At 36.3% G+C, this 19,911-nt stretch overlaps 1 protein-coding gene across 1 annotated transcript in view; it reads left to right on the forward strand.

Moving 5' to 3' along the window:
* Nucleotides 1–255: 255 nt before the first annotated feature.
* The window catches only part of LOC108117581, a 43,546-nt gene continuing 23,890 nt past the window's right edge, over nt 256–19,911 (forward strand). The window contains exons 1-2 of the mRNA XM_041817820.1: nt 256–2,275; nt 2,334–2,727. Coding sequence (XP_041673754.1) covers nt 2,453–2,727 — 275 coding nt within the window. The 5' untranslated portion in view covers nt 256–2,275; nt 2,334–2,452. The remainder of the gene's footprint in view (nt 2,276–2,333; nt 2,728–19,911) is intronic.

Genomic DNA, 19,911 nt, shown 5'->3' on the forward strand with positions numbered 1-19,911 from the left:
TGGAAGACAATGGATGATTTTCCAGCTCTAGTGCGGAACCTATTCACAATTTTTATAATTTGTATTGAAAAATGGTTTAAGCGCACAGATTCTTGGGATGCCTAGCGCAACATTATTTTAGCATCCGGCCTCGCACTTTTGCCCACAAAATGCGAAAAACTAGAAACGAGATCTTGGGAAAAAAAACCAGCTAGAAGCACCTAAAATGGAAAAAACCCACAGCCAGTAATATTGTTTGTAAGTGCTGTTTACAAATAATCCTAGTTACCATTATTTATTTTATATCTCGAATTTAATGTGGTAGTGGTCCGTTTTTTTTAATATATTCAAGTTTACATTATATTTATTGATTAACTTAAGTTTATGTTACACTATTTTGACTAAAACTTCTTCGCGTCTTATGTGTTTATCATTGGCTCGATTTATTTCCGTCACTTTTTAAATCAAAATCTGCGTCTTATTAGCTCCTCACTGGGCACGTCATTTCTCAACAACTCGGCGATCCTCATGTCGCTTCTTTCGTAGTTAACATCGTTCATCTTGTTGTCGTCTTCGTTGACTGGTTTACGTGGTTTGAGCTTCGTTGTCCATTCCCACATATATATTATTGATCAGTATAAAAAGCGAAGTCTGATAATCTGTCTATCCCTGAAAGCTTATAAGCTAATAGAGCTAGGAAGTTGAGATTAAGTCAGTGTATTCTTGAGATGCCAGCGCTCCTTATAATGGAACCTCTTTCCGGCCACGCCCACTCTTTCGCCCACCGAGCTCGAAAGACGGGTTTGCTTTGGCGAACATAATATTAAAATGTATGTCTTTGTTTGACTTTGTATAATATTTCTAGTTTTTATCTATTTATTTACCAAAGATTTTTCAAATCGAAACATTGTTTCGCTATTTATACAGATATGGAGGTTATCAGGCCTAACATAGACAATGACGTCACCATCAGTTACTCAACATGCTCTTTCTGACAAAAGGTGGCGCTTTGTCCACTTTTACTACCAAAATAAATAGTTTAAAATTTTATAAAACAGTATCGGTTATCTTATTGTGGCGGAACTCGATTATGGCGCTTCTTTTTGTTTTGTAACTTTAAAAGTGACTCTTAAGAGAAAGTTATGGAGGAGAGATGGTTAGGCTGTCGTAAAATCAAATTTTTTACGGCGTATTGAGCTTTGTGCAATAAATTTTATACGATACATTTGCTTATGAGAAAAGGAAAATCATGATCTTTCAAAGACTTCTGTCCCATGTCATTAATGACTAGTTGAGTAAAAGTGATATGTTTTCAATTTTTTAAGTGACAAACAGGTTTAATGATATGTACTGCATGTCTTCGACATTAATGATACAATAATGAAATTTTCACTACCTTAGAAATAATAAGCTTTTCGACATTTTTTGGCTATAGTAATTGTTTTTGGGCTTTTAACCTGGTTGATATGGGCATTTATTACATATTCGACCCTGCAGTAAGTGGACATATAAGATTCATGGTTTTGAATAATAAAGTTGTAGCCGTATATGCGATTTGCTACGATGAATTTCACTATCATATTTCTATTAGTTCTGTTGAGCTAAGTTTAATTTGGAAACGTATGTATTGCTTTACTTATGTATACGCAAGAAATAAGAGAAACAACATTGTTTCGCTCAAATTTATATAAACTTAACTTCGTTGAATATGTCCAATTAAAATTTAAAATGTATAAAAATAGCGTTCCTACTAACCCTTATTATGTTAGCGAAATTAAAAATAGTTCGAATAAGAACTGACGTCATGCACAACTTCACTAGACCCATTTGTGGTTGGGACCGTATAAAGCATATTTGTGTTTAATTTTAATTATATTGCTGTCAAAAGCTGTATATCAAATATGATTTCAAATACACCGAGGAATCGTAAATGAATTATATCTTAACCAATTAAACTATTTTATCAAATATAGAAGATATAATGCCTTATTTTCATTTTTGGGTATTTTTTAAAAATATCACTTCAGATTTGATAACTAAAATGTGCTTTTGTGCCGTAATGAACTGAAAGCGACTCTCACTTTCAAACAGAGTAAACAAGTTCCATTGTGGTGTGTTTCTCGGCATGTTGGGAAATGGTGCTTATGGTTGATTATTGGCTGCACTTTAAGAGAAACACAGAAGTTTCACCAAACGAGTTAGTCGCTTTTTTATACTGAAAAGACTAAAACAGAATTATAATATACAATAAAAAATTAAACAGAATTTTATATGAAATAGTAATGAGCTATCTACTGTAAATATTTATTTTGCTGAAAATAAATTTATTCCTTTTAAGCTGACCAAATAAATAGTTTATTTCAGTCATATCTAAACTTTCGGCTATGCTTAAAGTCTTATTTAAATTTGCTGACAATAAAAACTGAGTAACATGGAAAATAAATAATTTTAGACATTCTAATAGTTGATAGTCATGGCAGCATTTCAAATAATGTTCTGGGGCCAAATATTGAGCAGTAAATTGGCTCTAGTACTGACGTGTTATTTTTTTATAACTACTCCATATGTATTACCAAGTGCAAACGCAACTAGCTTTAATGGGCCATCGAGAGCTCTAGCAGGAAATGAAAATCATCGTTTACCGCGTACAAGTGCTAGCCAGCTGGGTATTGGAAATAGTGACACTACAAATTTTAAGCTAAATGCAAAATTACTAAATACGACCAGAAACGGCACCATGCGCTTAAGGTAAGGTTTTCTAAGATTTCTAATATAATAATGTACTATTTTATATTTATTCATACGTACATATTTTTGTAGATAACTGGTTCTCCGATATTTATTTGTACGTTAAAAAAATAAAATTTTAATCAAAACCTTACATACCATAGCTTATCCAACATTATTGCAAGTTATTTAAAATTATTTTTGCATCTGGCTTATTGAAGTTATGACGGTTCGCATCTATATTAATAAATCACATTGCTTCTAATTGTTACCGATTTAAAATAAAAGTCTGAATTTGCGAAGTGCAAAGCAAAAAATAGTGTTCAATTTTCATAATATGAATTTGTTATTATTGATTTTTGGGAATCAATAAAGATTACTTAATACCAGGGGTGCTCAACGCCTATTCTCTGAGAGCTCATTTGTTTTAGTAAATGCTAGGAGCATATGGCTTGCTCGCTCATAAGCTTTGACCGTTCGCGACGTTATTACACTAACAATTTTTCGTTTTCCTCTTTCCGTCTCATTCCGTCGCCAACTGCAATATAATTTGTTTTTGTTTTTTCTTGGAACATCTTCGAACACTCGCACTGAATTTCATTCTTTGTAACTTCTGTTTGAAATGCAGACTTTATTTTGCATTTGTCGGGTCAGTTAAATGAGTGATGAATTGGATAGCAAAAAAAAGTGGTTCGTTCTCTTTGAACGTTAAACCAACAAAAATAACTTTATTAAACATATACATGTTTTCTTGTATTTGTGTTGGTAAATGTTCTGCCGTAAGACGATTTTGAGTATCCCTGCTTTATACCCTAATAGGTATAATAAATTGTTTAATATACATAACATAGATACATTTGATTTGGACGTTTTTTCAAAGCATGCGAATGCGAAGAATCCCAAGAGCACAGAACAGAACAAAATAAAATTGAAAACAAGAAGAGACGCTATAGTCGAGTGGCGCGACGATAAGAAACCCGGTACTGTTTTATACAATTTTAAAATAATCCATTTGCCAAATCATTTTTGAGAAAGAGACACCTTTTGTCAGAAAAAGCATGTTTACTAACTGATGGTGAAGTCATTGCCAATGTCAGGCCAATATACATAAGTTACATTTTGTAATAAATATCAACATATTCCTATTTGAAAAATCTGTGCTAAATCGATAGATATTATTTAGAAATGTTATATAAGGTCAAAGAAAATATTCATTTTATTATTATGGACGCCGCAGTTTTTGGCGAGTTGTTGGAGCTAGAGTGGGTTTGGCGGATGAAAAATCACCTCGAGCCGTGGCGGTTTTGGATTATATGCATTGTGGGTATCAGTTGAAACTACATTCTTAATCCCAACTTTCTATCACGTTGTGCTGGCATCTCAAGATTATAGCTTCCCTTTCTAACTCTTATAGATCCTGAGATTTCAGGGGTTTTTATTTTCTAGATTTGTGGGCGTTAGATTGGCGTGGCAGGAAATAAACTTGCGCTGCGTAGGAAACCTTAAGTATCTGCATGCATAATCTCAGCATTGTATCTCAGGGTTCATACGAACAGACGGGCAGAAGGACGGACAGACAGACATGGCTTACTCGACTACTATATTGATCCTGATCAGTAATTACAGGGTCGAAAACGCTTCTTTCTACCTTTTACATAATTTTCAACGAATCTAATAGACCCTGTTACTCTACGAGTAACGGGTATACTTTTTTATCAGTGATCATCACCAGACCTTAGGAACAGTAGAAAGAAGCTACCGAATATTTAACGAATACGTTAGTACAAATATCTCGTCTTACAAAACAGATTGAGATGCTTATCTTTACATTTACATTCTTGACATTACATACTTTTTCAATACAACACTTTCTATGGCACATGATTATTGTTCATGGGAATATGTATTCGGTAAAATTTTAAATTTACAAAAAGAATTTAGTAGTACAAATAGAATAGGAGTCAAAATTTACATTAAAACCGGCACATAAAACGCACAGAATTATGTTAAATACAAATAAACAGAAATAAAAAACAGGAAGAAACGCTATAGTCGAGTGCCGCGAATATAAGATACTCGTTACTGTTTTTTTATGTTTTTTGTTTGGGGGCGTCAGAGAGGGCATTTTCGGTTTTCGGGGTTTTGTGGGTGTCAGGGTGGGGGTGGCTAGATGGGAAAAAAAATTCGCATTTGGGGCACCATTAAAACCTACATGCTTCAGCCAAACTTCTATCACTTATAGCTACCGAGTTATCAGCTTTTCTACAAAATGCGAAAGCCGTCTATTCAGGTTTGTGGGCGTAAGATTGGGCGTGTCCGGATTATGGTACCATCATAAAATGCTCCAGCATTTCAAGATTATTCATACTAAATCTCAACTTTACAGCTGTAATAGTTCCTGAGATTACAAAGATTCTAGTTTTCCGTGATTTTTGGGAGTTGTAGAAGGCGTGGCAGGATGCTGTTATAAACTTGCGCTGCGTAAGGACCTCAATTCGCTATTGATAATGATCAAGAATATATATACTTTATATGGTCGGAAACGCTTATACGCCTTATACCTGTTACATACTTTTCAACGAGTCTGGTATACCCTTTTACTCTACGTGTAACGGGTGTAATTAATGAACGACATTGAAAATCTAACAAGAGGAATGGAGGAATCAATTCTAAATTATATTTATCGGAATGATATGGGAGAGAACATCAGACAAACAGAAAATCATCTCACTACCGATCTATGAATGATAGTGATTCGTATAATGATTATTTTTCACAAACAAATGTTTTTGAAAAAGGAAAGAAAGACGAAACACATTATTATGCAGCCAAAGAGAGTGAGACGGAACCTATATAAATGCCTACAGAAAAAATGAAATGAGGGAAGATATAAATGTAGAAGATGAGATAGATAATAAAAATTATGATTTTAATATCAGCCATTTGAGTCGGGAAAATATATTGGATAAGGCTTATGGACCTAAAAAAAAGTTCAGATAATGTATTAACATTAGGGAATAGTGTACTTAAAATGATTGATAATAAGATTCATTTGTCTATTGGAAAGAGTTGCAAGCTAACTCAAGGTCTGTACTCTCTTATATTTCATAAACATCCCAAAAATTAGAATTATCATTTATTAAAAATATATAAAAATATTATTTTAGAAACAAATGTTTATAGATAAGGTGGTTATAACGTGAAAATTGGAATTAAAGGTTTACGCTAAAATTATTAAAAAAATAATAAATGATAATGAAAATCCTACAACACCCACTCCACTTCGTACAAAGACTGGTTTCGGTTATATGACTCTGTAGGAATCAAAGCCAAAATATATATATATTGGAATGATGTGACTGAACTAGTCCAACGGTTACAAATTTTAGTGGCATCAAAAACAGCGGGTAACAACAATCAAAATAATAAGATTTTCCCAATAATAGAGGAACTGCGAGAGGAGGGAATATGGTTTAATTAGAGTAGATATATTAAAAACAAAAATATATATAGTTATATCTTCACTCATTCTATTTTCTTTTGTAAGCATTGTTTTGGGTTCCGGTTCACTGTCTTAAACCGCGTAATTATGTGTTTCGTCTTTCTTTCTTTTTCAGAAACATTTGTTTGTGAAAAGAAATCATTATACGAATCACTGCATTCGTAGTTCGGTACTGAGATAAGTTTCGGTGTCTGATGTTCTCTCCCGTCGGATGTATAGTACAAGTCATCGCCATTTGTCTCGTCATTGTAAAACCTTTCATTTTGGTATAATTCACGTTCAATGTTGGCACCTTCGTTTGTTTTTAAAAATCTCTGATTTTTATTTTCGTTAACAAGTTCATGTAAAGGTTCTGTAATAGGCTTAAATGTTTCCTCCAACTCTATAACGCTTTGATTTTAAACATATTTGAGGTCATCAAACTTTCTTTTCAAGGCAGATCTCGCTTCTGTTAACTTGGCCAACACATTCATTATTGTATTGCGACTGTAAGATACCCGTTACTGTTTTTCACAATTTTAAAATATTTATTTTGCTATTGTAAAATTCACAAAGCGCCACCTATTGTCAGAGAAAGCATGTTGAGTAATTGATAGTGACGTCACTGCCCATGTGAGGCCTTTAACCCAAATTTCTTCATAGCGAAATAATGTTCCGATTTAAAAGTTTTTTGGTAAATCAATAGATGTTGAACAAAATATGGTATACAAGGTCAAACGAATACATAGACTATAATATTATACACGCCACAGTTTTCCGCGGTTTATGGGTGTTAGAGTGGGCGTGGCCCTATAAAAACTCGTGGCAAGTTTCAGTGGCATCTCCCGAATACGTATTTTTAAGCACAATTTTCTAGCTCTTATAGATTCCGAGATTTTTGAATTTTTTGTTTTCCGGGTTTTGTGGGTTTGACTGAATGAGAAAGAAACAATTCGTATTTGTGGCATCATTAAAACCTACATGCTTAATATAAACTCATGTATCACGTATAGTTACCGAGATATGAACTTCCACGAAAAACACAAAACTCGAAAAACAAAACCGATAACATCTCGTTGACTCTAAGAGTTAGAACGTTAGAACGTTAAAATCGTTGAGATCTGTCTCTATAAGAGTTATAAAGTTGGCATTAAGTATGTGTTGCCTTGAGACGCATCTCAAGGCGGCCACACCTACTCTTACGCCGGCAAACGGCGACATTTAGGCATACGTGTTTGATAGATGCCTGTGCAGCACGGCGTGATTTTTCAAATGGCCACTTCTATAGTCCACAATCTGCGAAATAATGTGACGTCCATTATGTTAAAATAAATGTGTGTGTTTGACGTTGCATAACATTTCTAGTTTATATCTATAGATTTACCAAAATTTTTTTACAAAATAAAATGAAGAAATAAAGGTTATAAAGATGTAGTATACCTCAATTGCACAGTGACGTCACCATCAATTAGTAAACATACTTTTGAAACAAAGTGATATAAACAGTTAACTGTGTCAATTGCGTTGTTATGTTTATATCTTGGCACGTATTATTTAATATTTAATTAATTATTTTAATAGCAAATTATTTTTTTGTATGACTCTTTTAATAAGAATGTTTAAATTGCAATAAAAAATTAATAATTATTTTTTCCGAAACAGTTTCAATTTTTATGGCAATTCAAATTTTTATAAAAAGTTTTTACCAAAACTCTTTTTTTTTGTTCTTTTTATTGTGCTATAAAAAATAAACAACAATTTAATTTAATATTTTCAGTACATTTCTTTATAAAACGTGTACTTTGCATTATAAAATTGAAATTCGTTTTCTTATAAAGATTTCTTCTTTCCTTAATTAATAAGGATAGCTTTAAGTCAATGTTAAGCTACTTACCCTTCGAAGAAAGGATGCGTAAATACATGGAGCCCAGGAATCGGAAATTCTCCGAACACCAATTGAGCGGGATGAGACTGGTGTCTCGGAAAGCCCAGAAATCCAGGAGCCGATTTCAGAAGAGATGAGCGAGGAAGTGAGAAGTGGTTCCCACTGTGACTCGCAGTGGGACGGGAAACCGTCGACCATTCGCGGAAATCCGGATCCTGACCCAATCGCTGACAGGATTGTTGGACACGGGAGCGAGTGTCAGCTTGTTGGGAAAAGGTGGAAGAGAGCTCATGGAGGTGTTGGATGTGCCAGTCAAGAGATATTTTTCCGTGGTCCGAACGGCTTCTGGAGAGGACCGGTCGATTATAAGATGCTTCGAACCACCTGTGGAGTGCAGAGGACAGACAAAGCGGATACTGTTCTATTCGTGACCTTACCTGGAGCAGGAGGCCTATTTTAGAGTGGACTTCTGGCAGGCGTTTGGCATGGACCCGGCGGTGATAGGCCACGGCGATCCGGAAAGCGTGAAGAAGGCAGATGAAATCCACACTAAGGATATGGAGCATTACGCGGAACCGGAAGACGACAACGAGGAAAAGCCGGATCCCGAGGGCTGGACCTTATCCGAGGCCGACTCATGAAAGCTCTAGGAGATCCAGGTGTTTCTCACGTTTGAGAAGGATGGCCTGGGAACGACCAATCTGGAAACACTCACGATCAAAATAGAGGGAGTTAAGGTCTTCAAGGATTTGACCATCAAAGACGCTTACCCGCTGCTTAGTATCGACGGCATCCTGTCCAGAATCGATCAAACTTTTTACATTTCCAGCATGGATTTGAAGTTTGCATTCCGGTAAATCGAGTTGGACCCAAAAAGCAAGGAACTGACAGCCTTTACGGTTCCTGGTCGGCCTCTTTACCAGTACCGGGTGATGCCCAGTTGGTGAGACTAATGGACCGAGTGAGATGAGATCTAACGTCTTTGTCTACTTAGATGATCTGTTGATACTGGCTCCAGATATTCAGAAGCCACCTCAAAGCAGCGGGCTCAACCATCTGAATGGTAAGTTCAAGTTTAGTTTTAAGTCATTGACTTACCTGGGGTTTATCGTTGGTGGAGAAGCGAGAACGTCGTGGCGACACCCTTTCACGGTGTGTGGAGGAGCTAGTGTTGGATCCGACGGAGTTGTTGGGTTTCGAAACCACCGAGTTCGCTGGAGAAGATTACCTCAGATTAGTGAAGGATTTGGAGAGTTATTTGGAACACTTACCGGATTTGAATATCTAGGATAGTCTCATCTCCAAGAGAGGTTCACCAGCGAATCTGGACGGTGAGGTGGAAGGTTCCGAGTGGAAACTGTGGATCCCACAGAGTCTTATCGAGCTTGCGAATACGGACCCACTAGCAGCTCATGGCGAAATGGGAAAGTTCTACTGGCCTGGCATGGTTCTCCAAATCTGCGAGCTTGTAAATTTCCGAATGCAGGTCTGTATTGGAGTGCAGAGTGCAGACGTAACAGCCACTCCAGATGCTGTATATCGATTTCTTGGGGAAATATCCGAGGTCAAAGAAGGGTCATGTCTGGTTGTTCATCGTGGTGGACCATTTCACAAAATTCGTATTCTTAAAAGCCATGAAGGAAGCTACCGCCTTGAACGTGGTCGAATTCCTCATCCACGAGGTATTCTACAAATTTGGTGTCCCAGAGATAGTACACTCGGACAATGGTCGGCAGTTCACGTCGAAGATCTTCCAAGAGACGATGGAGAGTTTTGGCATATCACACCTAATGACTCCGGTATACTCACCCCAGAGCAACGCAGCAGAACAAGTCAATCGAAGCGTGTTGGCAGCAATTCGGAGGTTTTTAGATAGTGATCATCGGGACTGGGACGTGTTCCTTTCGGAGATTGAGGTAGCGCTCCGAAACGCAATCCACTAGCAACAGGAGAAGCACTGTTCTTCACTGTATTCGGACATCACATGTTCCTGAACGGCGCCAACTATAGGTTAGCGAAAAGTGAAAAGTGATGTCCGAAGAAGAAAAGGTCCGAAAGAATCTGGAGACAGAACACGACCAAATCCGTCAGCGGTATGACCAACGGACTCGAAACTTCTTGGCCAAGACATGTCAGGAGGTATACCGCCGCAACATTGTCCTCAGTGCCTTTGGCAAGTCCATCAACGCCAAGTTCGCCAAGAAATTCCTTAAGGCTCGAGTCGTGAAAGCCGTCGGCAACAATGCCTACGAAATGAAAGACTTACAAGGACTCCATCTCAGAGTTTACCACGTTAAAGATATACGGGTATGATCTGGGAAGAGGAACAAAGACCACGAGCAAGGAATGTGGATGTGAGCATACTTCCCGGCAAGCGTGGGTCCCGCGTTGGGCACGGTACGGAGTGGCTCCAAGTCCGGTGACGTTTGTCAAAATCCTTGGGAAGTGTTGCATTTCAAATTGGAACCGCCTCTAATAATAAGATGGGGAATTATCGATAGCTTAGGCAGGCAGATCGTGTGGCGCCCCTTTTGTTGATCATTGAGCGATCTAGCTCTTTAAAAGAATCCTGGTTCGCTCCGGTGATTTTCTTAACCGGATCTGGATCGTCCAATGACCCACATTGGAGAGCAAGATAGAAAGTGGCGAGGCACGAAAAAACAAACTACTAATGAGTAGCTGCCATATTACGGATCCGTATGATCCAAATGAAACCACGCTTGCGAAACAAAGAAAGTGAGTTATGTGCAATCACTGATAGAAACTTTTTTAATTCACGGTGTGGTTGCTTAGGATACCCGGGGACCCGTAAAAAGGGCCCCGGGAACGTTTCCTGTGGCGGAGTGGAAGTTTCCATCGGCCGTAACCTCGCCGGAATCCGTTCGTGAAAGTCACGTGGCCGAGGAGCCAACTCTCCTAGCGGCATAGCCCCTCGACAGACCCGCAATTCCGCCACCTCCGCAGTACCCCGGTGAGTCCGTTCCGAGTGGGGGACATTAAGATCTCATTTCTCTTTCGGCGCTTCCTCGCGCCGTCCCTCCACGCTATTTGCAAGTCCAGCAACGATCACCCGGCATTCTTTCAAAGCCGGCCCAAAGAGCACAGACTTCTTCACAACTAACCACCGTCGGGCAGATATATATTATATTATATATATGTAACTTTTGCCAGAGATGCGGGGAAATTTGATTAAAAATTCGGAAAATTGAATAAACTTGGCAGCTCTGATGAGTTATAGTTGGCAGCTCTAGCTCTGAACAGTTGAGGGAGTATGTGGCAACTCTGTATAAGTTAAGCTTGCAACCATTTTTTAAACAGTTAAATTTGAAATGTTGTTTATTTCTTGAAGCTTTTTTATGTGATGTACTTGTAATTTTTATAAATATGGAAGATACTGCGGGTGGAAATCGATGGGGGAGGTTCCTAAAAATGAAAATAAAGTTTCATTTATAGGCGCTTTAATTAAGACTGGCAAACTTATTACCGTTTATTGCAGATGCAGATGACGACACGGAAAATCATAAAGTTATTAATTTTAGTCTTTATTTTGGTTTTGTTTTATTCAATTCAATTCAAATTTGTATACAAAGCTTTTTCCTAAAATTCATTTTTTTGGTCTTTTTATTGTGCGGTAAAAAATAAACAACAACTTAATTTAATATTTTAAGTACATTTTTTTATAAAACGTTGCTTTACCAAATAAAAATGTTTAATTTTAGTCTTTATTTTGGTTTTGTTTTATTCAATTCAAATCAAAATTTTTATGAAAAGCTTTTTCCTAAAATTCATTTTTTTTGGTCTTTTTATTGTGCTATAAAAAATAAACAACAACTTAATTTAATATTTTGAGTACATTTTTTTATAAAACGTTGCATTACCAAATAAAAATTGTTTTAACAGTTTTTATTGTTTTGGCAGTTCACTTTTTATAAATAATTAATTGTTTGTATATTTCGGGTATTTCGGGCTTCAGAATCAGACGAGCAACGAGCATAAAAGATAAAAAGTCCTCGAGTGCATGCCGGTGAGACCCGTTCGTCTGAATCACCTGAACGACGGGAAGTAAGATTAGAAAGTTATTGAGTCCTTTCGTCTGCGACACATCGGGAAAGTCCCCGACGAAATGTTGGAGCAAAAGTGGTTCGACCAAGACGAACACTACGCATTGATTTAAATCTTTTTGCATTCCATTCCAGGTGTCGTCATTGAAGAAATGGATAAAATTTGTACGTATTGCAGCGCACTCAATTTTAATAACAAAACCCCAGTGATATGTTGGAGAATCCATGCTTCTCAAACGGGGAGCTCTATGTGGCCTGCTCGCGAGTCAGAAAATGTTCTGATTTATTCGCACGACTAAATGGCGTGGACCTGTTAGTTCGTGGAACTCCCCGGAGTCCTCACTACCGAAGAACGCTGAAAACGAGAACTTTGCTGATCGGTCTCAAGAGTTGGATATAGAAGATTATAAGGAATGGATTTCCCTGCGGAGGATGCCGAACATAAGTCTAAACTCATTACTGCAACAGCTTCAAAACCGAAGGGAGACGAAGGGATATTGTCGCTACAACAAATACGTGGTGAAATCGAAGCTGGTAGAAAGGAGCTCCAGAACATTATTGTGCAATTAATAGCCGGGTAGCAAGCAGTTGCCAATGACATCATCAACAAGCCCAAAAACTGCAACAAAGGAGTGAGCATCGAGAACGGCAATAAAGCAGTACAACACGAAAACTTCCAGGAAACATCATTGGTGCGAGGCACACGACCTAGCCTGCAGTTTTTAAAACCTATCAGAAGGATGGGCTAGGCTGAGTCGTATTTGGATAGTGGTAGATGTCAGTGCTGTGCTTTCAAATGGGCAACATCCAACGATTGTGACGAACGAACAAGTGACTTGACCGAGTGAACGTCACGAAAATCATATAACTCCTTTTGGCCAATGCCGGAGATCCTTAAGACTGGTCTGACGGAGGTATCCTCATACCGGAGCATCCCGGCATTCCACTGTATACACAGGGGCTGCGACTGCCCGTTCAATCCGAGTTGATCGGCTGCGTGTTGACTTGTCTACCATTCACAGACAAAGTCACTGGCAATACCCTGTCGGTGTGCATGGCACCTGGCTTGGGCGGGATCCCTACTGCCTCGATGCAACAGGGGATAATAACATTCTGGGCAACCGTCTATTTTACAAGGATGGGTAACGCCGCACCTTTCCACCTTGTGGGTCTGGAAACATCTCCAACCCAGGGCCCACCGTCTAGTAGCGTTCTATGGATTGCGGGTTGGCATTTCCAGGAATGCTGGACATTCCTAAAAGGTTTCGCAATTCCGTAGAGTAAGTGTATGTACCGTGCCTCTTCTCTCCGTCCTTGACGATGAGTACGGAGCTCTGCCATCTACGATAGCCACGTACTAAACGCTTCTAAAGTACAAACCTTTAGAGAGGCTTTGTGCATATCCCAAAACATGATATGACTAGTTCTTGCGTGAGCAGGTATTTAAGTATTGATCCAACTTGGAGGCTTTCATAGTTGCGCAAACATTTTGCACCTCCACCGAGAACTCGACATTAAGCTTATTCTCCAACACTTGGGGGAATATGTTTAATCCTTTTGACCAAGAAGTCGATCGATTCTGTCGGTTCGGCGTTCACAGATACCGCGGGAACAGTTCACTATCTATCGCAACAAAATCGATTCTATTGGTTCGGTGTTTATAAATGCTCCCCGCAGAGTTTTCCCGTTGAGCCACCGAAACGTCGTAAGAAATAAATATTGGGTAGCAAAACAATGCACGCAGTGCTATTAGTATTCTTCTTATATTTATTTTAGTACTGGTTCAGACAGCAACACGACGCGATTTACAAACCACTCTGGTATATTTTACGACGTTTTTGGTACCCAAAGAATAGAAATATAAGAATGGACTTTAATTATATATTTTGACTTAATTCCATACCAATAACATACGGATCATGGATGCCGGAATTCGTCAACCAGCCCAAACATCAATTTGGGACTCAACCATCAATATAATCAAGAGGAATAAGTCAACCACCAATACGCCCGGCAACGAATAAACAGACTGCCTTCTTTTCATTCTAGAGAAGCCAGTTAGGAAGTAAGCCCTTTTTACTTTAGCCCGTTAATTAAATTCAACTTCTTTCATTTTTCTTATTATTTCGGGTAATAGGACAATCAAGCAAAAATATAAGTGATAGCGTTCAGAACTGACGTCATCACTAGCTGATCGTTGCCAGCTAGCCCGTCGCTTCGGGCCTGCTCGCTGTAGATTTGCAAAGTCAGATTTTCGGCACAAACGGAATATCTCTCGCGGACGTCAGTTTTTGCCACAAGAGCTACAGCAAGGTGGCATAAGGTGGCATTGTGGGAAATGCGGGACACTGTTCTTAAATTTTGAAGGTCGGTGTCGTGGACGTATTCCAACGATAGGTGAAAGCTAGTGACAGTTACGTGTGTGAGGACATGGCAAAAGCATGGCAAAAGGAGGTGCGTCACCGAAAGGCTGTCGTCGCCTGTCCTGACAATAAATGGGTGAGAAATATGGTGCCGTCCTCAATTAGTTTGATCGTCTTCTGGTTACTCCGGACATAAGCGCAGGAAGCGTTATTTTTCTAAGTGTACTTTCGTAATTCCTCGTATTTTCTCGTATTTAATTTAAATATATTTTATTTTAATTAGTTATTTTAATTCATTTATCCCTTTTGATTATTGAAGTGATTCCCTATCACAGTCAAGGATCAAGAAGTGTCGCGCGGTACGACTCTCACACACTCGACTCGACTGCCGTCTGGAAACACCGTCTCGCTCTTTAAAAATAAGAATACTTCCGATACAAGGGATTGGTGAACAAGATACAGGCTTCTAGAACTTTAATATTCCAAGAGTTGTATCTTATATATTTATCTTTATATATTTATATATTTATATATTTATATATTTATATATTTATATATTTATATATTTATATATTTATATATTTATATATTTATATATTTATATATTTATATATTTATATATTTATATATTTATATATTTATATATTTATATATTTATATATTTATATATTTATATATTTATATATTTATATATTTATATATTTATATATTTATATATTTATATATTTATATATTTATATATTTATATATTTATATATTTATATATTTATATATTTATATATTTATATATTTATATATTTATATATTTATATATTTATATATTTATATATTTATATATTTATATATTTATATATTTATATATTTATATATTTATATATTTATATATTTATATATTTATATATTTATATATTTATATATTTATATATTTATATATTTATATATTTATATATTTATATATTTATATATTTATATATTTATATATTTATATATTTATATATTTATATATTTATATATTTATATATTTATATATTTATATATTTATATATTTATATATTTATATATTTATATATTTATATATTTATATATTTATATATTTATATATTTATATATTTATATATTTATATATTTATATATTTATATATTTATATATTTATATATTTATATATTTATATATTTATATATTTATATATTTATATATTTATATATTTATATATTTATATATTTATATATTTATATATTTATATATTTATATATTTATATATTTATATATTTATATATTTATATATTTATATATTTATATATTTATATATTTATATATTTATATATTTATATATTTATATATTTATATATTTATATATTTATATATTTATATATTTATATATTTATGTATTTATTATCATCTCAAACCTCGCAGAAAAGACGTGTTACTATTGAGTTCTCGTGGTCTACCTACCAACAACCAAAAACAACAACTAACAACTACTCACCTGCAAAACAAACAAGTGCGTAAAACAAAGTAGAAAAAAAAACAAAAACAACCAGCCCCAAAACAACTACAACAATGGAAAAACCACCAATGTACAACAAAAACCGAGACGAACAAAAATTCATTATTATTAACGGACCAGACAGCCAATCACTCGAAAATCTTAACCCTTTCATACTTAAAAAGCGATAATATCCACCATTACAGACTGGGCAGAATACTCAGGAGACATGTTATTTACCACAAAATTACCCAATTACACCTCCATGTTTGCAGAAATCATAACACGCAAATGCAAGAAGTAACATCATTAAAAATACTTGGCTTGCACTACAATAACAAATACAGATGGAAAACTCACAAGGAAATACTAAACAACAACCTCAACAGTATATAAAATGTTAAAAGTTTAACTGCAACACATCTTGACTCCTAAACGTCACAAAAGCAACCTCGTCTCAAAAGCAAACTACGGTCTTCCAATCTACGGCTACTGCTCGTACACAATACTGCGCAAAGTAAATTCAAAAGTCAACACAGCCTTTAGAACTGCCCTCGGAGCCTTTAAAACCACCCCGACAAAAATCATACTTTACGAAGCAAATGCAGACACCTTAGAAGATAGACGAGACTTCCTTACGCCAAATATCATTAAGTCCGTAGTTAATGCCAAAGCCTCACCAATAATTAAAATTTTAAAAACATATCGCCCGGCAAAACATTCACAATTCAAATCAACAACAGATCGTATTATAGAACACTTACAAGTCCACCAACTGCCATTTAAACAATTTGGAACACAAGCTCTCTAAAAATAGACACATCGCTAAATAAATTCGACGAAAAATGAAATGAAAAACTGAATGCATTAAACTTTATCACCTACCAAACTACTCTTCAGTATTCTCCGCAGAACAAATTGCAATAGTAGAAGCACTGCAAATGCACAAAACTACACACTCAAGACATATTGAAATAATTTAAAAATTCATATCTCTCGAAAATGCAATCAAACATATCCAAAACATCACGCTGGTACCAAGCAATTAACCATCCCCAACTCAACTGCCACCAAATTACCAAAAACATTCACACTACCAAACACAAACTTATATCATAAAGATAATTCTAATTGAGCCAAAATCTATACATGAAATAGTACTCATGTAATTATTGCAGAAATCCGAGCTGAATGCCCTCGTTGCCATTGCTCAATAGCTGTTTATAAATAAATATATTAATAGTAATTGTGGATATTTTATGGAAATAGACCTAATTTACCCCTATCGCCTTCATGATACACATAATGATCTTCCGTTTTGTTCGTCAAATAGTTTTGCATCTAAAGAGGATAAAGTTAAAAAATTAATAGCTGAAATCGGAAAAAAAATGATGTAATTCATTATAGAAATTTACAGCAATGTTGCCCCTCACAAATAGCGCCAGCAACAACGGCAGCTAATAACAAAACAAAACCGCGAATAACTTTGAAGGAAAAAAAACATTGCGCAGTTCACTTAATACGTAAGCTTAACCAATAATTGTAAGATTTGAAGTTATCTCGATACACAGTAATTATCTTAGCTAAGCTCAAGCGATAAGTTCTGTTTATCTTTTCCCCTCCGCTCTCGCATCGGCAGTAGCCACACACACACATACACCAGGAGAGCAACGAAATATTCACCACGAAAAGTGCTTGCGTGAGCAGCGCCGCACAGGAGCAAGCGAGAGAGAACATGCGATCGAACAGGAAAACAACCACCGAAAATTGGCACGCGCCGGGAAGAGCGAGAGAGAAGGAGTACCGAAACTTCGAGAAGTGGAAAAAACCCAGAGCCGCCAAAAATAACTTGAACAAAAACGCAGGGCAAAGGCGGATTCTTAAAAGCGCGGCGGACGGGATCAGAAGTGCGGACAGAGCAAAAATTCAGTTGGACAAGGGGAGTTTTTTTTTGTTGCGTTCTGAGTGCGGAAAAGTTGTGGAAGGAAAAAAAAGGCCCCCCAAAGAGAGTGGAGTGACTTGTGCCAAGTGATCCAGGAACCGACGATTTCTTCTGGGATGGAGTTCACCTAGAAGACCCCGAGGAGAGTGTGCCGGGCTAGGACCAGCGGTGGAGCACCCGGATTCACGCGTGTGTGTGTGTGAGAGCGAGAGGGGTGAGTGAGTGGAGTGAACCGCATTTTGGCCAGCGAGAGTCCCCGGCAATGAGAAACTTCTCGAAGGCCCAGATGCGGCTTCGCCCAGAGTAGGCTAGAATTTATTTACCCTAACTTAACCGAACCCGTTAACCCGACTACACTGGGAAAACAAAATAAAGTAAAAGTAGAAACTCGGGTTACAAATAAATCAATAAAATGCTCCAATAAATATATTTCTCGCCTAATTTTAGTACAACTCGAAGGAAAAAAATAAAAATCAATCTGGCCACGCATAAATATACATATTTCAAGACAAAAATGCCTAGATTTTAGACCATAAATTCTGCCCTACGGAAAAGTTGTCTCCATAATCGATCCTTCCTCTCTCGGCCCTCTCGTAGCGAATGTTATGAGCCAGGCCCAAATGCGCGTTACTGCTGACCTTTCCTTTTTTCCCCGCTCTGCAGCAGACACCGAATAAACTATTTCTCTCGCTCCGTATCCCGGTGGCTGGCACTCCACATCTCACGCCAGCCAACCGATTTTCGTCCTAGACCTTTCCCATATCTTTACAAATATTTTCGGTAAAGAGACCCTGGTGGGACTGAGTATATCCCAGCCAACTCGCATTCTTTACAATGTATACAGAATGGGTTAATATTAATAAAGATTATTACAGGGGCTCTATTTTTAAAAAAAACCTTGGCTATTGACTTTAATACTATACAAGGAGAGAATGTCAATAATAAATTTAAAAAAGATCTTTTTAAATTAATAAACAACTCGGTTTATAGGAAAGCCATGGAAAATCCTGAAAAACGTGTAGAGGTTAAATTTATTACTACATGGGAGCCTACAGATGTTAATAAATTCGGTCAAAAAAACATTGTGCTGATAATTTAATTTCAAAATTTAATTTTTATAGTGCGACTTACTAACAACTATAAAGGACGGGTTCTGTGCCATCCCAATGAAAAAACTTTCAGTAGTATTTGATAAGCCAATGTATTTGGATTTTGCTGTATCGGACTTATCAAAGTGGAAAATGTATGATTTTCATTACCAATACATGAAACCCGAATTTTAAGAAAATTTGGGTTTAAATTACATGGATACAGACTCATTTATCTATACTATAAAAACTGACGATTTTTATAAGGATATTCTTGGTATATTGAATCAAAATTTGATACATCCGATTATTCAGATGGAAGAATTGATATACTCGTATATAATATAATCTTAAAAAAGTTAATAAAAAGAGGTTAGGATATTTTAAAGATGAGTCGAATGCAAAACCAATGAGTGAATTTATAGGCCTATGCTTCAAAGTTTATAGTTATAAAATAGATGAAGTTGAAAACTCTTATAATAAAGCAAAGTGTGAGTTCAAGAAATTTAACTATGGGTCATTATAAGAACGTATTACTCACCGGAGCTCCAGTATATGGTAGTAGGACAATGTTTAGATCAAGGGCACACAAAATATCAACAAATAGGGTATATAAGAATTTGTGCTAATGATAATAAAAGAAAGCGTAAACATAATGACACAGAGTTTGCAATATTAAATCACGATGATCACTATCAATAAAACATCAAAGGTTAATGGAAAAGGGTATTGTGAATAGTATAAATTTCCTAGAACTTGAAAATATATTTTTAAGAGATATAATAAATGGAAGATATTCAGCTGTCAGTACATTAAATAAACTTAGAGATAAGCACGTAAAGATAGAAAAACAAGAGGAATCGCTTTAGTCGAGTGCCGCGACTATAATATACCCGTT

The sequence above is a fragment of the Drosophila eugracilis genome, unplaced genomic scaffold, assembly GCF_018153835.1.
Source record: "Drosophila eugracilis isolate 14026-0451.02 unplaced genomic scaffold, ASM1815383v1 contig_1924, whole genome shotgun sequence".
In the NCBI taxonomy this organism is placed as follows: domain Eukaryota; kingdom Metazoa; phylum Arthropoda; class Insecta; order Diptera; family Drosophilidae; genus Drosophila; species Drosophila eugracilis.